Raw genomic sequence first — 25232 nt, forward strand, 5'->3', positions numbered from 1 at the left:
ATATCATTTGAATGTCACTTCTTTATCGAATTTTTGAGCTATCTTGCTCATCCTTCTATGTCAACTCCTAATTTAGTTTTTGAAATAGATTATATTATTCTAGTTTCCTTTTTGGATAAAGCGAAGTTGCATGAGTCTTCCTGGAGGTTAACATCTCTTGTTGAGTAGATCCTCTATTTCATTCTGTATTTTGATTCAATTTTCTTTCTTCATATTCATAGAGATTGGAATGTTGTTGTAGATTGCTTGGCTAAATGAGCATCTGATGTTGATCGCAATTGGAATATCATTGATTAGGAATCTCTAACTTTAGATATATCTAAACAACTTTTTCAACTTATTCATAATTATTTACTTGTAGTCATTGTTGGGAATTAAGGTGCCTCAACCTTAGAGATTCCTAGCTTTGTATTTATATTTATTTATTTAATGCCTAAAAATTATAATTTCTTGCTCATTATGTTTTTTCATCTGGTGTAAAATGGCACGATGACTTGTCTTCATGTTGGTAGGTGACATGGAAGATGACAAGGATGTGTTTTTGTCCCTACATGTGAAAGTAGGCATCCCTTTTTAGTAGAAATATTTTGTCATTTATCAACATCTTATAAACCTATGCAAGCCATTATTGTATGACAAATTATGTTGGATTCTTATGACAGGTTTGACAAGTGTTAGAAGATATCTCGCAGAGAGAATATGGGTGTCTAAGTTGGGTTATAGCGAGTTGTAAGAGAATCAACTATTTATAGTTAGTTATTATGCCGAGAGGCATCTACAATGACATCAAAATGTTTGTAAACAAAAATCCATTTTTGAAACAATTTGACATGCAAATGACAGGTAAATGCATGAAATATGCCACGTTTCAACTTGTGTGGAGGTGTTATTTTATTACTCCAAATAAAATAGAACCCTCGCCACTTGTCTCTAGCTAGATTCACAGCTTTTTGCATGCACAACTTTAATTGATTTGTATTCTTGGTGCTTAGTATTTTAGAAGAACATTTATTTTACAGATGATTCTCTTCTATTATAAGATATCTCTCAGCATATTTTACATATATTTTTTAAATATAAGTATAGTAGTGATAGATTCTCTTTCAATTGTAAGGGTTATCGACTACGATAGATTCTATGACAATTGTAAGATGTGTAAGAGAATTTGTCTCACCTGTTATGACAAAAAATGAAGCACACAAGTTTAGAGGCATGTGAAAGGGATTAGAGAATCTTGGACAAGTGTTTGTTGCATGCTTAGAGGTCTCGGAAAATTGTGCCACAAGGAATTGGATAGCCACCTCTTTTGGCTTGGTCTATAAGCTACTTCAAACCTGTAAATCCCTATATATTGTATGTCTTTTGTACGGGTTTGAGATAGGAGTGAGGAGAATTGTTCTTTGCAAGGTTATGTTGTCGGATTTCCTCCAAAGGAGCAAGATGTAGACTTTATATAAAGGCTTAGAGTTTGCAAACTGTGTATTATAACAATTCTTGCAAATTAATATATTGGTTCGATGCTTTGGGGTGGGGTATTTTACCTGAAAGGGTTTCCCCCACATATATCAATGTTTCTTCTCTTTTGTCTATCTTTCTTCTATTCTTCTTCTCTAATGTTCTTGAAGTGTTGATTACATGCTATTATGCTAGCAAATTTTATTAGATCTATAAACTACGTTATCTTTCCTCTAAGGGTTAATTGATGGGAAATTCACTATGTATGTTTCCACTTTATTGGCTCAGTAGTATGTGTTTGTATAAAAAACATAGGATATTGAAGATGCATATTGGATCTCGGATGTCTTTCTGGTTCATCTTTCCCTTTCAACCCTTAGAGATTGCAAATTCTATTTGGATCACAAACTCTTTTATTTCATGGGGTTGGTGGAATAGCGTAAAACCATCTTGAGTTTTTCTTTTCTTTTACATTGATAGCTATGACTATGTGGAAATCTTTCTATTGTAATTTGTTTTAGTTCTCTTATTTGATAAAAAAATAAAATTAATAATGATTAATTAATTATAAAATAATAATAGAAAGATTTAAATGGATTTAATTAATTAATTAATATGATAATAAAGAATTAGTATGATTACATTAATAAATCGACAAGATAACTTTAAGATGACAAAATCTAGATGTCTATAGTAATACTACTCAAATTAAAGCATCTGACCTTTGCACTGAGATATCTGCATAGTAAAGTGAGAGTTCCCTAAATGCTATAAGATTTGAAGAAGAATATATTCTTAGTAGGCTTAAAAATCACCTTGTGGTCAATCTTCAAAGTGTCTTAGAAAGACTCCTAAGCCAAACCATTCAAGATAACAGTGGGAAGCCTCAAGCAGTTTAACAAATTTGTTGGCAATGGAGTATCAATTTCTGTCATAAGAGAACAAACTTTGATAGACAAATCAAAACATGTTGAGAAATGTGAAGTTACAATATCATATAGTGATTCACAAATACCTGATCAGATATCTGAATCTGGTGACGGCTTAATAGGAGTAACAAGGGTTTTTCATGGAACTTCATCCACAAAAGCTTCAAATAGAGAGTGAAATTTCATACAAGGGCCAACAAAAGGATAGATATAAAAGTACTTCTTGAGACACCCATGACCCACCATGTCAATTCTCTTGACTTCTCATCATATTACCAGACGCCATAACAAAATTGCCAGTGACAGTTCTGTCACTTTCCCAAGAAAATGAAAGAGGATAAAAATGATAGAACGAACAATGGGGAATGAGAAGGAAGGATACAGGAACAATCTGAGAATTAATTCAACAATGTGGATAAGGTTGGAATGAAATCTATGTGCAGAAGATAAAGGTTTTTTGTAGACCAACAATCAATGACTGACAGCGACGGAACATGTTTAAAGAGACAGGCCTTTAATATCACCAGCAGAAAGATGTGGCACCTTCAAATGCAATTTTCAGGTGAAAATGTTTCTTTTTCTTAGTCTGTCTGACCCAGATGCCAAGAACAATTCCCAGCCTTTTTGGAATGATTTGAATTAGTAAATTTTGCATGTGGTTTTTTCCTATCAGGGAAGTGTCAAAGGCAATATGAGAAGTCGTTACTAGCATTAGAGTTCACAGGCAATATGAGAAGTCATTATTAGTATAAGAGTTCACCAAAGACTAGTCTTTTTTTATGTATGCGGAATTTTAAGCATTGTTTATTCATAGTAGCGAAAATCTTTTAGGGAAAAAATCGTCAAATTAAAAGTATAAGATTTTTTGAAAAAAAAACAGAATTTAAATCGGATTTTGAATAAATTTAAAAATGTTGAAAAAGAGATCAGAGCTACTAGTTTTTGAAATTTAAAGGTATTTCCATAGCATAGAGATATAGAGAGCAAATAAGATAGAGTTTAGCCAATGAATTGTCCATGTGAAAAGTTTGTCTACAATAGCAGAATGCGGTGTAGTATGTAAGCTTTGCTATTAAATGATTCTTTGGTAAGTTCTGTGTGAAGTTGATAAAGTTATTGCTAAGCTAACAATAAAACAGTTGAATGGTATGTGAGTGGACATCTAATCTTGTTGTATGATGTGAGTGAATGATAAAATGTTTCTAACAACCCTGCATTCCAAATTATTATTAATATCAAAAGAATGTTTGATCATAGAGACTACATTATCATAACAAATTCTAGAAAACTTTGAAAACTTAGTAAGATTTCAAAACAATTACAATAAACATGTTCGCATCCTAGTAGGATGATAGGAAAAAACGTTTTAGAAGATTATATCATCCAGATTTAAAATGTAATCAATTGATAAAAGAGAAACCATTCTCATAATAGATAGAGTCAAATAGGCACGAATTATGCATTTTCAAAGATTCAAGGTACAAAACCAAGTAACATTCAAAAGCTTTACTATTAAACTAAACCTTCAAACTAAGTCAAAGTACTAACTCATATAAAGTAGAAGTAGAAGATAGAATCAAAGCACATTTTAGGATAGATATGCATCATATCAAAATAGGCATACAAAATCACAATGACCAAGATTTTGATGTCACAAAGATTGGACATCAGCCAAGGATTTTTGTACTACAACTTGAGAGAATGATAAAATGTTATGAAGACAAAAGATGATCTACACATAACATTACCTTTTCACTTCTAATACTGAGACTATGTAAAAAACTGAAATTATAACATTGTCACACTCATCAAGAAAAGCAATCATATGATAGAGAGTCTAAATTAGCACTAAAATTCAAGCCATTTAGCCAAGAATATGGATTATTTCTTTCCACAGAACTAATTTACAAGGTTATCACTATGGAAAAAGAGAGACCATCAAATGTTATTTGGTCCAAATAATTAACCAATCTCCACAATACAATTTAGTTGTGTATAAAATCAAGATAAGAAATAGACACAAAATTGAACCATGATAAAGTAGACATAAATTATGAAGTAGACACAACAAGCTAAAATATAATCTCAGAATATAGACCATTCAATTGTCATAACTAGTCGATATTGATATCTCTTCGCCTCTCCCAAGGGATGTGGTTCTTATGGTTGGGGATAGGCCTTGGACACAACCGTTGGATTTTGAGGGTCTTCCCTTTCCTTGACGAAAATGCTTCTCTATGGGTCATTTAGCTTTGGACTACTCTGTTCCATGTCACAAAGATTCTGCTACCTAGTGGAAGGATGCTACAGCTGATCACCTAACTATCTTTGTTGTTGATTCTGATTTGGTTGACTCCTCTCAAGAGGATGAGTTCTCATCCCGGGATGATATAGCCTCTTACTGTTGCTGTTGATGCCACTATTGTGGCTTCTTCTGTCACTAAGGATTCAACTTTTGTGGCCCCTATTTTGCAGCTTCTCTCTACTCCTACTGATTCTGCTCTTGATGTTGTTTCTCTATAGGAAATTGCTACTGTTTTGCAACAGTTTTCTACTAATCTGCAACAACACTCTGTTGGTGCTATTGATTGTAACTTTGCGGGGTCCTCCCTCCGCTCGATCTCTCTCTTGATGGTCCTAATGATAGTATCGCCTGGACTGTGGTTTGTTGCTGGCGGAAGGGGAAGTCCTCAAACCCCTCCTTGTCAAGGCTCAGGTGTCTCCCCCCCTCCTTGAGTTGGGTCAAGGTTGTTGATTGTTAGACAGGTGTTTTCCTTTTCCCCTGTCCGACCTTGTTTTTATTAGGGCTTGCTCCCCTAGTTTGTTGTTCTTTTACTACCTACAGGTTGTTGTATTAAGGGTCAGCACTCTTGTTTTTTGCTCCTTTCTTAATCGAAAACAATAAAATACTCTCTTTGGATGGAAGTCTCACCAAAATAAAATAGATATAAAGTTTTTATCTTTTAATTTAAATTGAAAGATCCTTGTGATTTGCACATTGAAAATTTTATTTAACATTCAACATAGATAAGAAGTAGACACAAAACTAAACCATGTGACACAGTGTATTGACTATATTGATAGAAATCCTAACATCTGAATATAGATAATATTAAACCATGATAAATTAGACAGAATATGAAGTATATATAAACTTGGAGAATAGACCATTCATTTGTCATAACATTAAGATACCATTTCTCAGTGTTACAGTAAAAAAATTGACTCAAATGCACCATATGCATGCCCCGATGAGCTCTCATTTGTACTTGTGCCCTAATAATATTGCACAACTGTGCTATTCATAAAATATTTCACCATTTCATAAGTTTTGAAGGTTTCTCGAGTTGATAGGAGATTGATTAAGGTTTCAAATGTAATTTAAATGCAAAAAAAATGTTGAAAATTGCACTCAACAATTATTTAAATAGACCAGATTTTGGGGGGGAATCATCTGCAAGACAGATTCACAAAAAAATCAAGTATAATCGAGAGTTTTGGAGATTTTTGTTTCTCCGGTTTATTGTTCTGAGTGTTGTTTTATGATTTATCTAAGCTACATACTTACTTGCTAGCAGCTTTTTGAAAAATACAAAATGTCTTTAAATTTTTTAGCTTTCATAGTTTTATAATTGTCCCCCTAATTTATTTGATTTTAGCCCCTTTTGAATAGTTTGAAACAATCGGTCATCTTGTGCCATGTAATGGGCTCTCTAGCTGGAATCTCTAGGCAACTTTTTGGTATTCGGAATTTTTAGGATTTTATTTAACATCAACTTTATACACTGAAAGGTCTACCACTTATGGAGCCCATGGTATATCGCTATCTGCTGAGATCAGTTCCTTCACATAGAATTTCATTTACTTATCAAAAATGGAAAAGAAAAAGTTCAACAGAGCATCGAAGTTAAGCCTGGGCAAGGTAGGAGCAAGGAAGCATAAAAATGGCCCCTTGAACGATTCAATAACAGTATGGGCTTGGATATGGCTTCGAACAGAATATGAGTTTGTAGTTTCACACATAGATTGACCACTTGTTTTCGTTTTGATGAATAATTTGACAGTCCCAAAATAAGGAGTCCATTTGTTCCCTTTAAGGTGTAATACTGAGTACCAGGAAAATTTTATGGAGATGGATGCAAAGGGCTATGTCCTGCAAATTAATTTAACCGTAATAAGGAATATCCATGTTGAAATTGCTGATTTTCAAGCTAGATTTAAAAATAGTGAACCAAAGGATGTTGTAACGAAAACAAGATTGCAATATTACTTTTATCATCTCAACTTAGTAATTCTGTTGGATTGATTTTTTCTGTTATAGTTACAACCACTTGAGTTTTGAAACAATCAATCAAACCTCTCATAAAAGGTAACGGAATACATAATGCTTATAAATCAAAATTTTCAATTAATGAATTCAGCATATGAAAATGAGACTAGGATTATGTGCAGCATAATAAATCAGGTATCTCAGAAATGACGTCCAATGCCCAGGTGATGGACAACCTACGAGAGTCTGATAGAAAACATTCAACTCAGCTCTTGTTCACCCACATGTTTAAAAATAAGATGCACAATATGTACTACATCATTGGTGTAGGTTTTCTTAATGCACATTTTTTTCTTTTCCTCCCACAGACAGCGGTGTTATAGAACATTAAGGATCTGAAGAAAGAAGCAAGGTTCTTTATCCTAACAACGGTATGATTAGACAAAGTAGGTAAGGCTTTGGATAAGTTGAAGGTCAGATTGGAAGGTGTTGTCATAGAACAAGTTAGTCCAAGGAAAATTGGAAAAGCCAAACGCTATTTGGCTTGGGAATCAACCATTCTTAACAAGTGGTCTCACATTCAAATTGACAAAGCTGACTGTCATCCAAATCAGAATAAGCCTTGACAGCAAGCTCATTGATATCAACCTGCCCATGGCTTTGTAAAATCAAATTTTAGTGGCACCTCACATGGTAACTTGGGAAGGTTGGGGCTAGCCTACCGATTCATGATAAATTAGGATTTTGGTTGACGTCCACTCTTATTTTCCACCTGCACTAAGAATGAAGAAGAGATTCCTTCCCTGGTTGAGAGGCTGGGAATGGAAAAAAATATTGGCATCTCAAAGCTTGTCAATGTAATGAACCAAAAATTGTTTTTAGGGTATAAGAAGGGCCATGTGCCTAATTGGTAGTTCAATTATGCATTGATCATGGCCCTAATTCTTGCAGGGTAGTTTACAATTTCTTTTATTCATATTTTCAGGAGAAGGGAACAAACCTGCTGACCTCCTTGCAAAGCTAGAGGTTGAACAAGAGTTAATTAGTATTATGTCCAGCAACCAAGATAATAGGTGGGAAGGCCTTTTTGAAACCTAATTGAAGATAACAGGCTTCGATTTTCAATAATTTATCATCTTATTCCCACATGTATGACCCCCTACTTGTAATGATTGCTTGGCTATCCTCTTACTGCCCGTACTTGCATCAAGATAGATGGGTTTGATCATTATTTGTATTGTTATTTTCAAAATATTTATCTCTTTGACCATCTCGATTTGTGTCAATCTTTTTCCTGCTTGTGAAGTTTGTTTCAAACCAGCGTGGATGCTTGTTGCTTCACATGGCAGAGGTGGAAAAGGTCCTATAAGAATAGCTAAATTTACTCTCATAAGCAAAATGATATAATATTTTGTACTTATTGCTCTAAAGACTCCTAAATCTTCTCATCAAACCAATAAATACTCCCTAAAACAAAATAACATAATCTGCAGAAATAATCTGCAAACTTAAGGAAAAAATATACTCATTATTATGAACCTTAACAATTTCAGCTGTATATAACTTGATCCATCAACAAATTCTCAATGCATATCTTTTTTTATCAATTGGGAATTGCCTTTAACTTATAATTCCATAATGGGGATTGCTCAACTTATAAGCCATATCAGCATGCCTATTGCAACTTCATGTGCAATTTCTAATTATTAATGTTTAAACAATTCATTCACTCCAAATGCATACAATGATACCGACAATTTTACATTTGAGTGCAAGACATAACACTACATATACTCATATTCCATAGCCATTAAGTTATCATGATATACCAAAACTTAATACCCCTGGCATATAACTTCAATTTTCAACAATTTCACAAGATATTTCCAAAGAGAGCAAAACCTTTGTTCTTATTTAGACTTGTATCTTGACAGTCAAAAATAACTTTCCAACAGTAAGCATTTTCTAAAAGTGTTGAAAAAAGTGCCCATCCAAATGCTGAGCAACAAAAAACACATAAAATGTTTCGAAAGAAACAACTTGAAAAATTATACAGACAATTGGCAATTAGCAAAATCATCTGTTCTATCAAGTGTTTTGACTAGATATAGAAAACACAAACTATTTTTACTACAAAAAATGGCAGTTAGAAATACTAAATGCTAATTTCTGCCTTCAGTAAGTATCAAAATTGGAGCAGGTGTCTTGCTTGTCTTTTATAAAAAGAAAATATCAATCATCATTCAGCTGTGTTATGCTTTATGTCAACATCCTACTTTTAGTACCCAAATCTCTGTCAGCTTTAAGCTTACATACAGTTTTACTTTCCATATTTTTCAGCTGCTTAATATGTTTTTTAGCAGAAAGATATAATTCAATATTTATCTGAAACTTTCCATATCATACATCCCTTATCTGAAACTTGGATGATTTTTCATGTTCCATGGAAAGTATACACCCTCCCTTCATCTAGCTTTTCTTTTCTCAAGATTGTCAATTATGTTTCTCTTGTAACTGCTGCTCTGTTTGCAGTTTCTGTTGCTTTGTATTTGTTTTCCTCATCCATTGTTGCTGATTCACCTTCCTAACAGGTTGGTTTATGGCACCTTTGTCTACCTTATCTTTAGTTATAGGTATCTTAAATTGATTAATGCTCAATTGGCTTGCATTTGATAAATTTTTACATATCTTGGAAGACATACAACCTTCCTTCATATGCTGTTTCTCACTCAGCTCCGCTGTTTCCTTCATTCCCTTCATATGCTGTTTCTCACTCAGCACTGTTGTTTCCTTCATAACAAAATTGTTAGTTTTAGAACACAAGTCCCTTTTATCTGTAACCTTCCAAACAAGTTTGTTTTCCATTTTTTTCAACTGCTTAGCATGTTTTCTTCTAGCAAGTTCTGCTTCAGAATCCCCCTGAAAGTTTAACGCTGTATTGCACATCATGTATCCATTAACTTTTAATTGTTCTGAAGTCAAACGTTCATGTTGCTTTTTCCGTAAACCATTTTCCATTATCTGTTGCTTCATTTGTAATTTCTGTGTCTTCGAATTTTCTTCTTTCATCTGCTCCTCCATTTGCAGTTTCTGCTGTTTTGATTTTCCTTCGTTCATCTTCTGCTCATATTGAAAATTCTGCTGCTCTGAATTTCCTTCCTTGAGCAGACATTGTTCATTCAGCTCTGCATTTTCCTTCATATCAACCCTGTTTCTTTTAGCATCCAAATTCCTATCATCTTTAACCTTCCAAACAAGTTTGTTTTTATCACTTATGTCGACATCATCTTTTTCTCTAGATATCTTACATTCTTCAATGCTTACTTGGCTTGCATTTGACAGCATTTTACACACCTTGGATGACACTCCCCTAGTGTTCATCTGCTCTAGCTCATGTTCATCAGTTTCTTTTATACCAACCTTGTTACTTTTAGTATCAAAATCACTGTCATCTGCAACTTCCCGAACAACTTTTGTTTCCATTTTTTTCAATTGCTTAGCATGTTTTCTTCCAGAAAGATGTACTTCGAACGCATCCTGAACTTGTAATGCTATATTACACATCACACATTCCTTAATTTTTAATGGATTTGAATTCAATGATTCTCCATATTCCTTGGAAGTTGTTCCCCCTCCCAACATCTGCTGATCCATTTGTGGTTTTTGCTGCTTTGAATTACCTTCTATCATCTGCTGCTCAATTTGCACTTTCTGCTGCTTTGAAATTCCTTCCTTCATCTGATGTCGATCAATCAGCTCTTCATTTTCCTTCATATCAACCTCATTAATTTTAGCACCCAAATCCTCATCATATTTGGCCTTCCAAACAGGTTTGTTTTCAGAACTTTTCTGCTCATCACATTTAACATAAGATAACTTACAATTTTCAATACTTAATTCGCTCAAATTTGATGATCTTTTACATAGATTGGATGGTATAGCACCTGCCATTATCTGTTGTTGCTCATTCAGTTCTGCATTTTCTTTCATCCCAACCTTGTCCTCTTTAATGACCAAATCCCCATTATATCTAACCTTCTCAGCAAGTTCTTTTTCCAATCTTTTCTCAATATTATCCTTGACCAGTAATTCAGAGTCAATACTTATCAATATCTTCTCAACAGCATTTTCACATTTCTTACTATCATCTTTGACTTCTGATAGAGCTTTAACACATGTTGTTCTTTGCAACAACTGCTTGGCATGTTTTTTTCCTGCAAGATGTGATTTAAAATCATCCTGAGAGTTGAATACTTTATTGCATGCGACACATTCCTCAGTTCTTAATTGGTTTGATTTCAATGAGGGTGTTTCCCCTTCCATCATCTGCTGTTCCATTTGTGGATTCTGCTGCTTTGAATGACCTTCTATCATCTGCTGCTCAATTTGCAATTTCTTCTGCTTTGAATTTCCTTCCTTCATCTGATGTTGATCAATCAGCTCTGTATTTTCCTTCATATCAACCTCGTTAATTTTAGAACCCAAATCCTTGTCATCTTTGGCCTTCCAAACAGGTTTATTTTCAGAGCTTTTCTGCTCATCCCTTTTAACATAAGATATCTTACAATTTTTAACACTTAATTCGCTCAAATTTGATGAGCTTTTACATAGCTTGGATGGCATAGCACCTACCATTATCTGTTGTTGCTCATTCAGTTCTGAATTTTCCTGCATGCCAACCTTGTCCTCTTTAGCGACCAAATCCCCATTATATTTAACCTTCCCAACAAGTTCTTTTTCCAATCTTTTCTCCATATTATCCTTGACCGGTAATCCAGAGTCAATATTTATCAGTATCTTTTCACCAGCATTTTCACATTTCTTACTATCATCTTTGACTTCTGAAAGAACTTTAATGCATTTTATTCTTTGCACCTGCTTGGCATGTTTTCTTCCAGCAAGATGTGATTTAAAATCTTCCTGAGAGCTGAATACTTTATTGCATGCAACACATTCCTCAGTTCTTGATTTGTTTGATTTCATCTGCTGCTCCATTTGTAGACTCTGCTGCTTTGAATTACCTTCTGTCATCTGCTGCTTCATTTGTGGACTCTGCTGCTTTGAATTACCTTCTGTCATCTGCTGCTTCATTTGTGGACTCTGCTGCTTTGAATTACCTTCTGTCATCTGCTGCTCCATTTGTAGACTCTGCTGCTTTGAATTACCTTCTGCCATCTGCTGCTCAATTTGCACTTTCTGCTGCTTTGAATTTCCTTCCTTCATCTGATGCTGATCAATCAGCTCTGCATTTTCCTTCATATCAACCTCGTTAATTTTTGCACCAAAATCCTTATCATCTTCGGCCTTCCAAACAGGTTTGTTTTCAGAATTTTTCTGCTCATCACCTTTAACATAAGATATCTTACAATTTTTAATCCTTAATTCGCTCAAATTTGATGACCTTTTACACAGCTTGGATGGCATCGCATCTACCATTATCTGTTGTTGCTCATTCAGTTCTCCAATTTCTTTCATACCAACCTTGTCCTCTTTAGCAACCAAATCCCCATTATATCTAACCTTCTCGACGAGTTCTTTTTCTGATCTTTTCTCCACATTATCCTTGACCAGTAATCCAGAGTCAATACTCATCAATATCTCCTTACCAGCATTTTCACATTTCTTACTATCACCTTTGACTTCTGATAGAGCTTTAATGCATTTTACTCTTTCCAACAACTGCTTGGCATGTTTTTTTCCAGCAAGATGTGATTTAAAATCATCCTGAGACTTGAATACTTTATTGCATGCAACACATTCCTCAGTTCTTGATTGGTTTGATTTCAATGAGGGCATTCCCCCTTCCACCATCTGCTGCTCTATTTGTGGATTCTGCTGATTTGAACTATCTTCTGTCAGATGCTGCTCAATTTGCACTTTCTGCTGCTTTGAATTTCCTTCCTTCATCTGATGTTGATCAATCAGCTCTGCATTTTCTTTCATATCAACCTCATTAATTTTAGGACCCAAATCCTTATCATCTCTGGCCTTCCAAACAGGCTTTTCAGAACATTTCTGCTCATCACCTGTAACATAATTTGATGACCATAGCTTGGATGGCATAGCACCTACCATTATCTGTTGTTGCTCATTCAGTTCTGCATTTTCTTTCATACCAACATTGTCCTCTTTAGCAACCAAATCCCCATTATATTTAACCTTCTCATCAAGTTCTTTTTCCAATATTTTCTCCACATTATCCTTGACCAGTAATCTAGAGTCAATACTTATCAATTTCTTCTCACCGGCATTTTCACATTTCTTACTACCATCTTTGACTTCTGATAAAGCTTGAACACATATTATTTGCGACAACTGCTTGGCATGTTTTCTTTCAGCAAGATGTGATTCAAAATCTTTCTGAGACTTGAATACCTTATTGCATGTGAGACATTCCTCAGTTGTTAATTGGTTTGATTTCAATGATATTTGACATTCATTGAAAGGTATACTATCATTTTTCCTTGATTTTTCTTGTTTCTCAAGATCATCACTAATGTCTCTCTCTTGTTGCTGCTGCTCTGTTTGTATTTTCTGTTGTTCTAAATTCTCTTCCCTTCCATTATCTGAGCCTTCTTTCAGCTCTTTTGACATCAACACTTTCTTGTCTATGAAATTGCATTTCTCAAGAACTTCTGTTTTGGAGTCGACCTCACAGAATGAAGACCATCCTGGCTGCTTGGGCAATACTGAATCAGGAGACTTTGAACTATTCCACTGCAGATTCGTACTATACTCTTGCTGCAATATCTGGTTTGAGCTCTTACTAAAATCCTGCTGCAATAGCTGAAGTAATACATAAAAGAACAAATTAATAATTAATTTTGAGTTTACTTCATACGAATGTAAGGTTTTAACTGTAATGCTGAACTTAGGCTTCAATATCTGACATTTAAAATAATTAAGTGAAATACAACATAAATTTGACATTAAAAGGGCTTCAGCATTTGGAAAGGCATTCAAAATCATAATTATTGACTTCAAAAACACAACAATGAAAATTTCTTGATCAAGGTAAACAGGTTGCTGCTAAGACGGAAGGGCCTTCAAACAGGACTCGGAGTCAGGCTAAATTGGTGGGTGACCCTTCCCAGGTCATCCAAGATGTTATGGATCTTCATGAACATCTTCTTCAGAAGGATCTGGTTGCTGCTAGAATCCTAAAGGAATTACACTAAGTCGGTCTGGGCCCGTGTTCCTGTTTTGGTCACTGTCATTTTGCTGTTGTTTTTCTGATTGTTGGCTGCCGGGGCTTTTCTGTCTTATGGTTTTTGGTAGCATTTTGATGTAAAGGGTTTCGATCCCCTTCAAAACCAGTTTTACCTTAATCAAAAACAATGAAAATTTCTTCAGATTTCAAGGTCTCAGTTATTGTTATAACACTTCTAAATCTGAAAATGCCAGAATACCAGATCTGCCTTATGAGATTAGTATAAAATTGTATTAAAACTGATGTAACCACTCTTATATACAGCAGCTCCCACCAGTCTGCGTTCATTAAGGATTAGGAAGAGTTTGGCTGACTCTTCTCTAATAAGAGAAATGTACTCTTTTCTGCAAATTAACTGCTGGCTTTTGGGTCTTACCATTCTGAGCTGCATGTTCTATTGGATATATTTCTCTGTATCTTTCCCTGATTTGTTTGTGTTATCAGATGTCAGTAGAAATGTATGTGATCTTTTTATTCTGAGAAAATATGACTGAGTAATAACCCGTGGTTCTATTGTATGGTTCTACTTTCCAATCTGAAAATATGAGTTGCAGGATCAAAGGATCTAACTATGCATGCTAAATCTACAGAAACAGAGGTTCGTTTGCATCAGTTTTGGTATCAAAGCAGTCTGCAATTGCCTAGAGGAGAATCCACATGAACTGGGGAATAAGAGGCAACGGGAATGCAGGCTCTTGAAAAAAATAATGATGAATCTCTCAGAAGATTAGAAGGCATTGAGGCCAAATTACATCTAGATGAGTCCAACAAGGAACAGGCAGACCCAATAAATGCAGCCTCGGCAGTATACCCTATGGAGAGGTTCATTGAAGTTGCCACCAAACAAGGCTCCAAGGTGAAAGTCAATATTTTAAACTTTCAAAATTAAAGGTGAAGTCAACCCAAATTTATTCCTAGACTAAGTCTGGAAGTTGAAGTATTTCGAGATGAAAAACATTAATGAGGATGATCCTAATAGAGTGAAAATTGCACCAGCCAAATTGAAGTCTCATGTTGCTCTATGGTGGGAGAAGTTGTAAAGTTCCAGAGGAAGACAAGAAAGGGATAAATAAGACTAAGGTCTAAGATGCCAAAACATCTACCAGCTTGATTCTTACCTTCTGATTACCAAAAACAATTATTGAAAGGATTTCAGAACTTAAAACAAAAAGATCAGTTGATGAAAACTTATACTGAGCAATTTATGATGCTTCAAATTCTAACTGATATACAAAATAATGAAGGGCAAGCAGGTGCCACATATGTCAATGGCCTTATGTTTCAACTTGAAGATGAGCTTGCCTTAGTGAAGGTACCTACAGTTCATAAGGCATATGAATAAGCCTTAAAGGCAGAAAATAAACTGAACAGTAAAAGCAAAATGGTAAGTAAAGAGAGGGATAGCAACTATAACAAAGGAAAAGCAAATTCCTCCAAACATGCCATGAGTGAAGATATAGAAGAAAAGAATGTGAAAGCTAACCTCCAAGAATGGGGAGGCTCTCGAGGTAGGGGGCGAGGATGATTATAATCTAAAGATTTGAGGCCCCTGGGATGTTTTATATGTAATGAGGCTCATAAGGCCGTAGTTTGCCCTCAAAACCCCAGAAGGGAAATGGTTGCTCAAGGAGAAGAACAAGAAACCCTAACAAGGAAGTAGAAGACGAGATAGGAGAAAACTTGATGTTGCAATGAAACTTGATATACAAATACAAGGAAATTTCAGAGGCTGATTGGAAGAGGAAGTGCATCTTCTGAATGAAAATGCAAGTGTAAGGGCAAAGAGTTCAAAATGATCATAGATGTTGGATATGCCAACAATTTGGTGGGTAAAAAATGATTAATAAATTGCAGCTTGCTTGCATCCCAAAATATAACCCTTATAAGTTTTCTTGGTTTAAAAAGTATCATAGTGTACTTGTAGATAAAGCTTGCCTTGTTGCTTTCAAAATTGGGCCCTAATGTGGATGGTGTTGTGCATCATGGTGCCAATGGATGCTTCTCATTTGCTATTAGGTAGACCTTAGCAATATGAATGGAATGTAACCCAACATGGTAGAGAGAATACATGAGGCACAACATGAAGGAAGGAGAAATCTCTTAAAACCTGGAAAGAAAAAGAGATATATTAAGTGTCAACCTTGTCACTTGTATCAATGAGCTATTAAAAAATTCTGTAAAGAAATTGAGAGAGCAGCTTATTACCTACCCCTGCTCAAAAGGAGCAAGAAAAATTGGTGGGATCCAACTCCCATTAGAAGTGCAAGAATTTTCAATAGAGTACTTTTATATAACTCTAGTAGAACTACCAGCTAATTTACCTCCTTCACAAGGTATCACATACCATATTGATTTGGTGCCCAGATCAAAGCTTTCCAACAAAACTGCACACAGATTTTGTCAAAAGAAAATGAGGAAATGAGAAGGCAAGTCAACAAATTGTTAGAAAAAGGATTCATAATGGAAAACATAATCCCCTATGCCACACCAACTCTGCTCTCACCTAAACAAGGAGGCAAATGGAGAATTTGTGTGAACTCTAGAGCCATCAGCAAGATCACACTAAAATACCGGTACCCACTACCTAGAGTGGATGACATACTAGACTACTTAGCTAGTGCTAAGGTTTTCTGCAAAGTTGATTTGAGAAGTGGTTACCATCATATCAAGATCTGAGAAGGGGATGAAAGGAAGACAGTATTCAAGACCAAGAATGGTTTATATGAATGGTTGGTGATGGAATTCAAAATGTATAATGCCCCTACCACTTTTATGTGCACCTTGAACCAGGTATTTAGGCCCTACCTTGGGAAATTTATCATAATCTTTTTAGATGACATTTTAATTTAAATCTTGAATATGGAAGAACATTTTATATACTTGCAAATTGTGTTTGATATGCTTAGAAGGAAAAAGTAGATTGTAAATCTCGAAAAAGGTGAAGTTGCAGAGACAAGTTAGTTTTCCTTGGAAATGTGATTTCAGTAAAAGTGGTAAACATGGATCTTGAAAATATTAGTGCTATACTTGGATGGTCTATCCCTCAAAATATTACAGAGGCCAAGAGTTTTTGCGGTTTGGTATTTTTTCATAAGAGATTCATTAGAAATTACAGTGGGATATGTGCTACATTGACTGACTGCACTTAAGGAAAGTCTTTTTCTTGGACTAAAACAATTGAGAGAATTTTTGAGCGTCTTAAAAGAAATGTGACAGAAACTCCAAAACTTGCTTTATTAGACTTCGATAAGAAGAAATTTACCATCAAGTGTGATGCTTTAGCAGTTAGCCATCGGTGGTGTATTGAGTCAAGAAGGCAAGACAATTGCCTACCTTAGTGAAAAGCTAAATGATACAAAGTAGAGGTATGGCACTTATGATAAAGAAGTGTATGCTATTGTTCAGACATGAAACAGCGGAGGCACTAATTATTGCATAATAATTCATCTTGTTGAGTAAAAACCAAGTGCTGAAATACATCAACTGCGAGCCAAATTATCCCACAAAAATGCCAAATAAGTCTCCTTTCTACAAAGTTATAAATTTGTAATGTAGTGTGTGAGTTGCAAAACTAACATGGTGGCTGATATTTTAAGTAGGAGGGATCACCTACATGTCTCAATGACAAATTAGATAATCAAGTTTGAAGAACTGGAGGGAGAATATGCAACTGACCCCTAATCCAGAAAAATTAGAGATGCACTCAGCAATCCTACTATAACAAGCAATGAGTTCTCTAATAAATATTTATTGGTGAATGCATTTCTATTTAAATTACTCCAACTTTGTATTCCCACAAGGTCTATGAGGGGAAACCTGATTAGGGAAGTATAATCAAATGGCTTGGGTGGATGCTTTGGAAGGGACAAAATTACATCTTGGTAAGTAAAAGGTTTTGTTGACCTCAACTAAAAAAGATGTAAATAAGTTTGTTTCTAAGTGTAAAGTTTGTCAAGTTTCCAAAGGTGGCCAACAAAACACAGATTTGTACAAACCCTTAACACTAACTAAGGGATTGTGGATCAACATTTCCATGGATTTTGTGTTTGGACTGCCTTGTACTCAGAGAGATAATATTCTATTTTTCTTGTTGTGGACCCATTCTCTAAGATGGTTCACTTCATTCTGTTCAAAAAGATTACTGATGCAAGTAACATTGCTAATTGTGTTTTAAAGAAATTGTATGCTTGCATTGACTGACCAGTACTATCACTAACAACTAGGAGACCAGGTTTCTGAGTCACTTTTTGAGTACTTTGTGGAGACAGCTTTACCAAAAACAGTCATTATAGTTCAGCATATCACCCTTTAATGGATGGGCCAACAAATGTGGCGAATGGGAGATTGGGTAATTTGCTTCAATGCCTGATTGGTGACAATCCAAGGCAGTGGGATCTGGTTTTAGCACAGGCTGAGTTTACTTTCAATTCTAGCATCAATAAGTCTATTGATAAGTCTCCATTCTAGGTTTTTTTGGAAACAGTTGTAAGGTGGTGGTTGATCTCATTGACCTTCCTGAAGGGAAATGGATTAGCCAAGATGCAATAGGCTTTGTGAGGCATGTCCAAGATGTGCAGCAATATATGAATCGCCAGCTGCAAGTAACCAACGAACAATATTAAAGAAAGGCAGACTTGCATAAGTGAGAAAAGATGCATCAAGAGGGTGAGCAAATCATGGTTTACTTGCATAAATAGAGAAATCCTCAAGAAACTTACAGAAAATTAAAGCCAACGAAACTTGGCCCTTACAAGATACTAAAGAAAATTAGTGAGAATGACTATTTGATAGATTTGCTTGAAGAATTTGATGTCAGTCCTGTATTTAATGTCGAGTTCAAGTTGAGAACATATTAGGAGATTCAACCAATCAAATGCCATGGAAAAGAAAGGGAGTACACTGGAAAGATATTTGACACTAAGGTTGTTGATACAAGATCCAAGAATTATAAGATGTATCTAATGAAATGGCTTGGTTTACTTGACTACAACAACACTTGGTTCAGACTTTTTTTAAAAGATGGGAAGGATGATGTAACCACCCATTAAATACAGCAGCTCCCACCAGTCTGCATTCATTTAGAATCAGATATAAATGAGAGCTCGGTTGACTGTTCTCTGCTAAGAGAAACATGATCTTCTCTACAAAGTAGCTGCTGGTTTTTGAGACTTAACATTCTGAGCTGTATGTTCTATTGGATATATTTCTCTGCATCTTACCCTAATTTGTTTCTGAGTTATAATATGGCTGTGAGACTGTGTGTAATCTTTTCATTCTGAAAAACTATGACTGTAAGTAATAATCCAAAGTTCTATCCTGTGATTCTAGTTCCAATCTGAAAATATGAGTTGCGAAATCAGAGGATCCAGATGTGTGTTGAATCTTCAGAACAGAGGTTCATCTGCAGTGAAAATGAGTTTATCGTCCATCATAAAGCTTAGATTGTTAAATTCACGCTAAAATTAATAAATTACACTGCCAGTGTCTTAACAAAATTGCACTATAAGAGTCAAAAGACAACATAAACTAAGCTAGAATCTAATCACAACTACTTGCCCCTATCGTAAGTATCCAAAGTTAGAATTAATATTACTCCCAATTTTCAAATTAATAAATTAAAACGCCAGTATCTCAACCAAATCACACTGTAATAGTCAAAAGGCCATTATAAACTAAGCTAGAATCTAATCACAACTACTTCCCCCAAATATATGTCCAAAGTTACAATTAATATTTATATAAGTATTGGTCTCAGATTAATCCAAAAAAAACTAATTGAACTTCATAAAAATAGTGGAAATTTCAAATTTATTCATTGAAAATTGTTCCAAAATCTTCGTCCCAAAAAACTTCCCCTTTGAAGTCAAGAAACATTTTTAAATCCCCATCATCTTCAATGTAAAAACCACTGTAGTACATAGCTGTTTATTCTGCTGTTACTAAAACTTAGCTGCTAAAAAATTAGTATTTATGTAATAAGAGGCTATTCTGAAAATGGTTGGCAAGATTATATATCTGCCCTCTTTCACTGTAATTACTCTTCCGTATCAACATATATTTCATTAACAAAAAAGTCATTATACAAAATTCTAAATATTTCAGTGCTTCCATATCCATTTATACAGGAACATCCATGAATTATAAATGGAGCATGTGAGGTGTCATTAACAAAAAATATCATCATACAAAATTCTTTCTGAGCTTCCATATCAATTTAAACAGGAACATCCATGAATTATGAATGGAGCATGGAAGGTGTCAAAGTGAACACAATAAGGTTCTCTAATTAATTGCCAGCATGTGATTAAAAGGATGATTCCCTGCAAACTAAATCCACTATTATATCTGACGGATAATTCTCAAGGGTGTAATTTACTAGGAAGAATAAATTTAAGGTTCAAGCTTTTTATTTAACAAAACCAACTGCAATTTGGCTTGAATATGTAATCATACTTTAAATATAAGAGCACGTAAATTACCCAATTATGCAAAACAAGCCAGGGCTAGTTAAGGTTTAACCTTCTTTCAGAAACTCGCTGTATCAAACTAAATTTCAATTTTCTGACATAAAAAACGGCTCTGGTTAGAGGTGTTGTTTGGTAGTCCACAATTTAGAGCTGAATGGAGATTGAAGCTTTTACATAAGTATTGGTCTCAGATTTTCAATCCAAAAGAAATATATATCTCAAGGGTGTAATCTACTAGGAAGAATAAATTTAAGATTAAAGCTATTTATTTGACAAAACCAACAGTAATTTCGCTTGAATGTGTAATAATACTTTAAAAACAATGGCAAATAAATTACCAAATTATTCAAGACTTAACGTACTTTCAGAAACTCTCTGTATCAAACTAAATTTCCATTTTCTGACATCAAACACTGTTCTGGCTAGAGGTGTTGTTGATAGTAAAGAAACGAAGGCTTTCATTGTGGAGAAATTTCACAAGGTTATGTGGGCGAAGACAGTTGGGGAAAAGGAGAAACATTATTGTATGAATTTAATCCCAGCATGGACCAACAGCAAAAGGCTTATATAGAGGCCAATATCTCATGGAGGTCAAAGATTCTCATTAACCGGCTGAGGACTAACTTGCATCATCTTCAGTGTAAAATGGGGAGGTGCAAAAGGCCAAAAGAAACTTGGAAAAGGAAGGTCTGTACCCTGAACACTGCAGGGGTTATAGAAACTGAAATGCACTCTATTCTAGACTGCAAAGCGTACAATGACATCAGGGTCAGCTACAGAAATAGTTTAACAGCAACTTCTTTTCAAGATCTATTGAATGAAGATTGGGTGGAGAGAATGGGTAAGCTCGCTATTAAACTAAGTGGCAGAAGGTCGGTACTTCACAATGCTAAAACAGCGGAATCCACTGTCCCATAGGTTATTCTTGACCTCATGGAGGTTAAAAGTCTTCTATACTATCCACGCAATATCCTTTTTAGCTCAAAAAGTACAATAGATTGATCATGCATGAAGTTTCATTTGCAAGTAACATCTGATGTGCTATATGTCAGTATGATTACCCCTCACGTTGTCTAAAAATGTATGTGGTTACAAGCCATAGAGCCAATTAATCAATATATAGATCTCTGATATGCTAGGTATCATTTTTGGGTGCCTTTGTGTATTTTCTGTGCACTGAGGGGTCACATGGATGGCACTACTGCTCCAAAAATGCAGCTGCAGGTGATTTCGTGTGAAACGGCAATCTTAAAAAGTGCTAAGAATACAATATAACAGCTCAAGGAATTGCAGTGTAATGGCAATTGATGACATCTGTATGAGTTGGACCCGTCACCTAGGTTCAAAACTACCTCACCAAATAAAGTAGCCCATAACTCCAGCAGACATGCAGTGAGGTTGTGGACTAATGATTATATAGTTCAATTGAGAGTGAGAATGTGGCCTAATGATTATGGGGTACATTCAGAGGGTAACCCATATTTACAAATCTTAATGTGGCGATTCAAGCTTGCACCACGCCATGACTAATGACAACCCGTAACCTCTGCCGCTAAAAAATAGGTGAACCCATGTTTCAGAGGAAAATTTCCCTGTCGTGGCTGGAAAGAGCGAAATGCATCAGAGAAGGTTCCACTGCCATGCAGCATCACAGCGTATGTTTAATGTGTTTGAGCCCTCTCCCAGTTGGGTAGGAAAAATTCTTTGTTGGGTATGCACATGCGATACTAGTTGATTTTCCGAGGTTCGGAGCCTTGAGGTGATTTCTCCTGCAATTTAAGGTAATCTTGGGTCACCAGGGTAGCCTAAGTCCATCTTTTGGACTAAGATCTGACCCTTACGCCTCAACAGCTAAAAATCAGCAAAAGTTAAAAATGTTGCTTATCTTTTCCAAAATTTTACATCTAAGGAATGTAGTTAGTGTAATGGCACACTTCACTGGTAATAATGAAATGCATGGCAGCCAAAAACATGTCCCTTAGGGCCATGCTATTTCACGATGCTTCTAAATCTACCCAATAGTAACTGCTGAGAAAATTGAGAAAGCCTCATAACCCAATTTCATTGTCATTGCAAAACCAAGGTGCGATTTGCAACTTTGGTGTTGTAATCATACAAAACTTGAATGAAAATGTTTGAAGAATAGATAGTAAACTGAAAACTGTTCTTCCCACACAGTTAAACTATCACACTAATCACAACAGCCCCATTGCGTCCGTCTCTGTTTCAATTGATATAGACCACTAGGGGAGTAAGTTAAAAAGAGAGAGAAAAAGAAAAGAAAATGATACAAAACCTCATGGCTTGATGGAGAAGCATACATATGAGCAAGTCTCTCTCTAAAGGCCAGCTCCTGTTGGAAAACTTGTGCATGATATTTTCTTGTAAAATCTCTTTGCATCCACCAACTGGGATCAGGTAAAATTGGACCAGAAGCCACTGGTGTATTAGTAAACAGCCCCATTGAATATGAATGTGATTGTGTAGGCGTTGAGCAATTACATGAATTTCAAAGAAAGTTTTAATTGCTCGCTGAGAAGGAAATAATGGTGGGTATATGAGATGGACATTCAGTAACATAATTAACCAGAACTGTTAGAAATGGTCATATTTTATCCACAAAATGCATTGGTATTGAAAATACATAGAGAAGGGCTAGAGCCTCGGTTCCCATACTGTGAATAAAGGCAATGCTTGAGGCAATCTGATTCACATTGAGGACTTTTTGTAGTCCCATAAAAAGTTGGATATGATAATGGAGTGAACTTTTCTAAATTACTAGTACAGCAAAGTTTGTGGGACCCAATAAGAGTTCCAAGAGGAGTCCACGGCGAAGTATTCTCATTTATCCCTCCGACAGATATTATAGTAATTTTGTACTTTATAATTGAGTTTAAGAAATGACATTTTATAGTTTTATAATTAAGTTTAAGAAAATAAGAAATGTCCTTTTATAATTTCATAATTAAGTTTGAGAAAATAAGAAATGCCTTTTAATCTTTTTATAATTAAGTTTAGAAAATAAGAAATGTTTCTTTAGGTTGGTTTTTTATAAAGTTGGTTTAAAAAAATAAAGTTTGATAATTAAGAGTTATGATTTTGTTATAGTCATTTGTAGGGTTAAATATTTTGGGGGTAAGGATTTTGTTAAGTTATTCATCATAAGAGTTTAAGAGTTTATTGCAATGATTGAGTCTTCATGGATCTATCTTATTTTATAAGAGCTATGGTTTATTGTCAATCCCCATTTGAACATATTCAAAGTATGGGCTATGTTCTTATGATTGATGCTCTTGTAGTGCTAGAGAGTCGGGGCCACATGCATCAATCTAATCCAATCATTGTCTAAACCACTGATTAGATTGCATCAACCATTTCTTCAAATAGGGGCCTACCTTCCTTTCTTGGTCATTCTAGTAATTCTAGAGACAAAGAGGAAGGCAAAAAACCAATTAGGAAAAATAATGACAACATCTTTGACTTTGACACTATCAATACATGGTAGGGGATAACCATCAATGAATATGTCATCCAAGAAGCATTGGATGAGGTAAATCTATTGAATTCCATATTCCAAATGATGTGATTGATGTTATTTAAAAAAAAAGTGAAATGTGTATTGTTATCTTGTCTACTTCTATAAAGTTCCCTCTAAGTAAGACTTTACAAGTGGGCAAAAATAAATGAGATTCATTCATTAGGTGGCAAAGTCCATGATAGTGTTGGGTAAGGCTATATTTCATTTACATTTCACTCCCCCTAAATAGGCCCAAGCAACTTTATAGTATGACACATGGGTAATATACAAATAGGTGTGCTACCTTTTCAATCATGGAAATTTGATTCCATCTTGAAGGTGCCTCCTATAGCAAAAAACTTATAGAATTTTTTTTCTTGAAATGAACCTTTCTTTCATACTTGAATCATATAGTAGCTCAACTAGGTGGAGTTATATAGTGCTAGTACAACTTCAACAAATTTGGTGGAGTTATATAGTGCAAGTACAACTTTGACAAATTTGAAGTCTTTTTGTATTGTTGAAATCTCATATAGATCACCTTAGCCAAATGCCCTAATTGCCAAACCCAAATTTTGACTAACTAATGTGGTTTCAATGTTCCAGGGTTTTAGTTCCCTTCCTTCTATTATGTTATTCATGCAAACCCTAAGACCCAATCTCTTCCTTTCAAAATTTGGTTGTATTATGTATTTCGCTTATCGATTCATCAAATTTTCCTTTTCATCCTTACCACTTCACCTGACATCTATTTTTCCTAACCCCTAATTATCAAGGCTTTACTTTGTAATTTGCCTAAGTCTTTTGATTTTTGAAATAATTTTAGTGTTGAGCTAAAAATTTCTCTTTCCTTTCTATGAAGAAAGGAGTTTTTGGTGATTTTCTTGATTCATGGACAAGTGACTTCACTGAAATCTAATTTAGCTAAAGGAGAAAGTGTCAAAGAGATGCATGGCAATGATATGAAAGCTCAAAGTTATCAATAAGTTAAGCAATTAGTGCACTAATGTGTTTGCTGAAAATTGGTTCTATCAATGAGTTTTATCGACACCCCATTTCACCAAACAAAATTTTAGAAAGTTTGTGAACTCATCGAATGGCCGAAAAAGGAGATGTTCAAGTTTGCAAGTTCATCGGTTCACCAATTTGCTAACTTGTTGAAAGTATTGATAAAATGGCACAATTTCATGAAAAAATCTAAGGCGTGAGGAAAAGTGTAGATGATGTAAAAGGGGTAAAAATTTATTAAATATAAAATAGAGTTACATGACAAGAAAGGTCAATAGGCCCACAAAGACCAAACAATTAAACATTCCTATCCTCCACAACTAATTGCTCAAACAAATGAGATCATTCCATACACAAATCACACCTATCCAGAAAT

General features: G+C 34.9%; 1 protein-coding gene across 1 annotated transcript; it reads right to left on the bottom strand.

Annotated features, from left to right (window-relative positions):
* Positions 1-8837: 8837 nt before the first annotated feature.
* On the bottom strand, positions 8838-23053 carry LOC131050481 (uncharacterized). Its single transcript, XM_057984672.2, has 2 exons — positions 22628-23053; positions 8838-13440 (listed from the first exon to the last, which is right to left on the bottom strand). Exons 1-2 carry the CDS (start codon positions 22793-22795, stop codon positions 9148-9150), a joined length of 4461 nt encoding a protein of 1486 aa, XP_057840655.2. The 5' UTR covers positions 22796-23053; the 3' UTR covers positions 8838-9147.
* Positions 23054-25232: the final 2179 nt, after the last annotated feature.

The sequence above is a fragment of the Cryptomeria japonica genome, chromosome 1, assembly GCF_030272615.1.
Source record: "Cryptomeria japonica chromosome 1, Sugi_1.0, whole genome shotgun sequence".
NCBI lineage: Eukaryota > Viridiplantae > Streptophyta > Pinopsida > Cupressales > Cupressaceae > Cryptomeria > Cryptomeria japonica.